The sequence below is a fragment of the Sitophilus oryzae genome, unplaced genomic scaffold, assembly GCF_002938485.1.
Source record: "Sitophilus oryzae breed Bouriz unplaced genomic scaffold, Soryzae_2.0 scaffold_1241_pilon_pilon, whole genome shotgun sequence".
Taxonomy (NCBI): Eukaryota; Metazoa; Arthropoda; class Insecta; order Coleoptera; family Curculionidae; genus Sitophilus; species Sitophilus oryzae.
The window spans coordinates 836,439-841,380 of record NW_022145884.1 but is presented as its reverse complement, the minus strand read 5'-3'; the positions used below and the strand labels follow the sequence as shown (position 1 = coordinate 841,380).

The 4,942-nt window shown below is 32.7% G+C and overlaps 1 protein-coding gene across 1 annotated transcript; it reads left to right on the top strand.

Moving 5' to 3' along the window:
* The first annotated feature begins 353 nt into the window (after positions 1 to 353).
* Positions 354 to 1,660, top strand: LOC115874182 (putative nuclease HARBI1). The gene is made up of 2 exons (XM_030889283.1): positions 354 to 571; positions 624 to 1,660. The coding sequence occupies exons 1-2, from the start codon at positions 354 to 356 to the stop codon at positions 1,471 to 1,473; spliced, it is 1,068 nt and encodes a 355-aa protein (XP_030745143.1). The 3' UTR covers positions 1,474 to 1,660.
* Positions 1,661 to 4,942: the final 3,282 nt, after the last annotated feature.

Here is a 4,942-nt window from a genome sequence, read left to right as displayed (position 1 = left end):
AGGCGGCTATAAAATTTGAGGAAGGAAGGAGGTTACTTTGTTATACTATCGCTGAATTTAACTTGATATTTATTTATTACTTAACTCGATATGGGCCTTTTGTCAATGAAAAAAAAAGCACTAAGGCCCGGTTGTACCAACGAAGTTCACCGACAGATCAACTGTGAACGACGATCAAAGCAAAAAATGCGTTGTACCAAGCCTGAACGCCGTTCAAATTGCCCGATCAACTGAACGGTGACATTAGGCGGTTCAAGCGTCGTTCAGGGGTAGACATAACCTTATTATTTGACATATTCCGCTTTTCGTTGTTTTGATTATCGTTTTGTTTATTGTTCTTAAGATTTTTCGTAATGTATCCTTTATTAGGTGAATTAACTGACGACGAAGACTTTTTAGAATTAGTGAGACAACATGAACGGCTAAGGAGACCACAAACAGTACGATTTCGACCAAACAATTTCGAAAAATGGAATGACGTGGATTTTAAAAAAAGATTTCGACTTGCTAAACCTATTGTGAATTATTTAATAGAGGAAATTTCCGGTTTAATTGCATCTAAAACAAACAAGTAAGTTTAATTATGTATATTTACTGTATCTTATTTAAGCTTTTATTTTTAGAAATCATGCTTTAACACCAGCTGACATGGTATTTATCACATTACGGTTCTTAGCAACAGGATGTTTTCTACAAAGTGTTGGTGATATCAGTGGTGTAGACAAGTCTACTACGAGCCGCGTGATTACAAAAGTAACTAGAGCTATAGCATCTTTAAGCAAGGACTTTATTAAAATGCCAATGGGAGTGGAAGATAGAAATTCAAAGGCACAAGGATTTTATAATATTTGTCGCTTTCCAAGATGCATAGGAGCAGTTGATTGTACGCATGTGAAGATACAATCTCCTGGAGGGGCAAATGCAGAGAATTACCGCAATAGGAAAGGATTTTTTTCATTTAATGTCCAAGCAATTTGTGACAGCGATTTGAAAATATCTAACATTGTGTGTAGATGGCCTGGTTCTACACATGATTCAATGATTTTTAGAAATTCTAGAGTAAAGGCTGAGTTTGAAAATGGAGTATATGGAAATAATTTATTACTAGGGGACAGTGGGTATGGAGTAAAACCATACCTAATAACCCCTTTGGCGAATCCAACAACGAGGGCTGAAAACTTATTTAACGAAGCTCAGATAAGAACAAGAAACCCAATAGAAAGGTGTTTTGGTGTACTAAAAAGAAGATTTCCTATATTAGCGACAGGAATCCGTTTAAATGTTGATAAAGTAGAAGCAATAGTGGTTTCCGCTGCTGTTCTTCATAACACAGCGTGTCATTTTGCAGATCCAACACCATTACTAACTGATGAAATTGAAGCGGAAATAAACATTGGAAATAATATAGGAGAACATGTTCCAAATGACTTGGGTGGTATAAATAATAGTGTTAGATATAGTTTAATTAATTAATATTTTGAATCACTGTAAATATGTTATTTTACGATATAGAATATATTGCTGAGTATTAATTATTTACATCTAGAACTAATTATTTACGTCTAGAAAATGTTTCAATATTATTTTACTAAAACATTCTTAAAATGTCTTAATGTTTTAAAGTCAAAATAACTTGTTAATTAATTAAATTGTGATTATAATTACCATAAAATAAATTACCATTACATACTCTTGTATATATTTTGATTTATGTATATAATATTTTTTATTGTATGTATAGGATTATTTTTATATAATAATCCCCTCTAAATATAGATTTCACTTTATATAATAATATAATATAAAAAATAAGGTATATGATGTACAGATGTATTAGCTAGAACGTCTAAAAAGTAAATGAACGAATCGGTCAGCCGCGAACAGGTATTAAAAAGTCGTATTTTATGGCAACAGAAAGGAAAAAAGGTACCATAATTTATATTTTGGGAGAACCCGCCAATCAATAAAATAAACTTTTAAAAGCATTTACGCCAACTTATATAAAAACTCCAAAAGTTACTGTGAAATTCAATACCAACATAAGAAACTAAATATTGATCGACGTTCTACTGAACGCGAGTTGGTGCAACGCAATCCAAGTTCAACTTTGACCAGAGATCAGTTGAACTCTCGTTCAATTTACTTTGGTACAACCTGGCCTAACGCAGATAATTTCGTCGTTTTATCTATATTTGTATACAGAGTGTCATTGAAATGGGGTAAAAAAATTGGGGGGTGACAGTACTTCTAAAAATAGTAAAAAAAGTTCCTATAAGTATAGGGCGGAAAATGCATATTAAGGGAGTTAGGGACACTGAAAGGGTGAACTTAAAAAACGGTTGTTTTAAAATTGTAGGCTTAAAGAACGATAAAAAATTTCGAAAAAAAATCCTCTGCCATAAATTTTGACCCTAAATCAAATGGTGATAGTGAAAAATTATTTGGAAAAACGGAAAGGGTAGTTTTTGCAAGGGTAGTGGATTGTTTCGTGAATAACTTTTTTGAGGTTATTTTTTTTGCAACGTGGGTTAATTTTTTGAAAACTGCATACATTTTCCTACAAAAAAGGTGCTCTTGTTGCACATTGCCCAGAGCGATGGTTTTCGAGAAAATTGAAGACAAAGAGTTTGCTCTGATGGGTTGCTAACTGGTTAATCAACATAAACTTATGAAAGTTATGGCGGTTCAAAAGTAACCAAGGAGTTATTAAATAATTAATTGAAAAATCAAAATTTCATGATTTTAAAACATCTTATTGCTTTAAAAAACGAAATAATCCAATTACCAAGATTCCTTATTAAAATAATGCATTCCTTAATTCATTCATAGTAAATGTTCAAAGTGACCACCGTTCATTTCAATGTAGACATCTGATCTTCTTCTCCACGATCTGCGTACCCTGTGGAATATCCTTGTCAATAATGCGTTGCCGTAGTTGCTCTTCAGTATGAATCGGCACTGAGAAAACCAATTTTTTTTTAAAACCAAAAAAGATTATTTAATTTTTAAAGCAAATATGATGTTTTAAAAATCATGAAATTTTGATTTTCCAATTAATTATTTAATAACTACTTGGTTACAGTGCCGGACTTAGGCCTAGGCCAACTAGGCCCGGGCCTGGGGCGGCAGATTTTTAGGGGCGGCAAATTTTGAGCATACCAAAATATTTATCTTTTTTTTAACTTTTATTTGTTCATAAAATATTTCGAAAATATTCTTAGCCGATTACATAAGCTTCAAATGGTGGATATTGATCTACAACTTGCTGCAGATTTATATAGCTCATTGGAAAAATATTTTTCTGAAATTAGAAATCTAGATAATACTAAATCATTTGAGGAATATGAAAGAAGGGCAATAGAATTGTTCGGCGAGAAAGAATATGCGACAGATAAAAAGAGAAAAGTGAAACGGATCCGACAATTTGATGTGTGAAACCAGTGATAATAACGCTAGGGACGATTTTAGGATAAATGTATTTAATGTTATTATTGATAAATTAATCCTTCAAATTTCCTACAGGAAAAGTGCGTACAATGACTTTTCAACCAAATTTGGTTTGTTTAGTGATTTATCTACTTTAAGTATTGACGACATTACCGATAAATCCAGACATTTAATAACCTGTTATCCAAATGATTTAGATGAGTCAATGCCTAATGAATTAATACATTTTCGTGAATTTATAAAATGCATTAAGTCAGCAAAACCATCTGTTAGAGAGCTTCTTAAAATAATTTATGAAAAAAACACTCAAAACCTGTTTCCAAATACTTTCATACCATTAAGAATCTTCACATGTACTTTTATTACTAACTGTTCTGCTAAACGCTCGTTTTCTGCATTGAAACGTATTAAAACTTATTTACGGTCCACTATGGAAACAAAACGTGTAAATCATATGGCAGTTTTACATATTGAGTCCGACCTTTTAAAAACTATCAATTACGATGAAGTAATTGATAATTTTGTGAACAAAAAAGTACGTAGGAAACCTTTATAGCCATATAAGCAAACCTTATAGTTTTGTTGTTCGTTTGTTTGTCATTTTATATTAATATTTTAATATTTATTTTATGTTCTGTGTTGATCTATTCTGTCGGTCTATTCTGTTGTTGGTCCTGTATTCAAATAAATGTTTTATCCGTAAATTAAAAAAAAATGTTAAGGGGCGGCAATTTTTTTTTTTGGCCTGGGGCGGCGACTTCGTTAAGTCCGGCCCTGTTTGGTTACTTTTGAACCGCCATAACTTTCATCAGTTTATGTTGATCTTTGCCTTCAATTTTCTCGAAAACCATCGCTCTGGGCGATGTGCAACAAGAGTAACTTTTTTGTAGGAAAAAGTATGTAATTTTCAAAAAATTAACCCACATTACAAAAAAAAATAACCTCAAAAAAGTTATTCACGAAACAACCCCCTACCCTTGCAGAAACTACCCTTTCCGCTTTTCCAAATAATTTTTCAGTATCACCATTTGATTTAGGGTCAAAATTTATGGCAGAGGTTTTTTTTCGAAATTTTATCTCGTTCTTTAAGCCTACAATTTTAAAACAACCGTTTTTTAAATTCACCCTTTCAGTGTCCCTAACTCCCTTAATATGCATTTGCGCCCTATACTTATAGGAACTTTTTTACTCTTTTTAGGAGTACTATCACCTCCCGATTATTTTTACATCATTTCAATGACACCCTGTAGAGAGAGCGCTGAAGTCATGATTACTAAATCTCGCTTAAGATGGGCTGGCCACGTATGCAGAATGCAAGAAAACCGCCTGCCGAAATCTTTTCTTTAGGGTGAACTTGTAGAGGGTAAGAGGAAACCGGGTGGACAACTCAAAAGATACAAGAATGTTTTTCATGAAAACTTAAAGGGGATAAGTATGCAGCATCAGTGGGAGGAAGCAGTGCACAATAGAACGCAATGGAGGAGAATTGTAAATT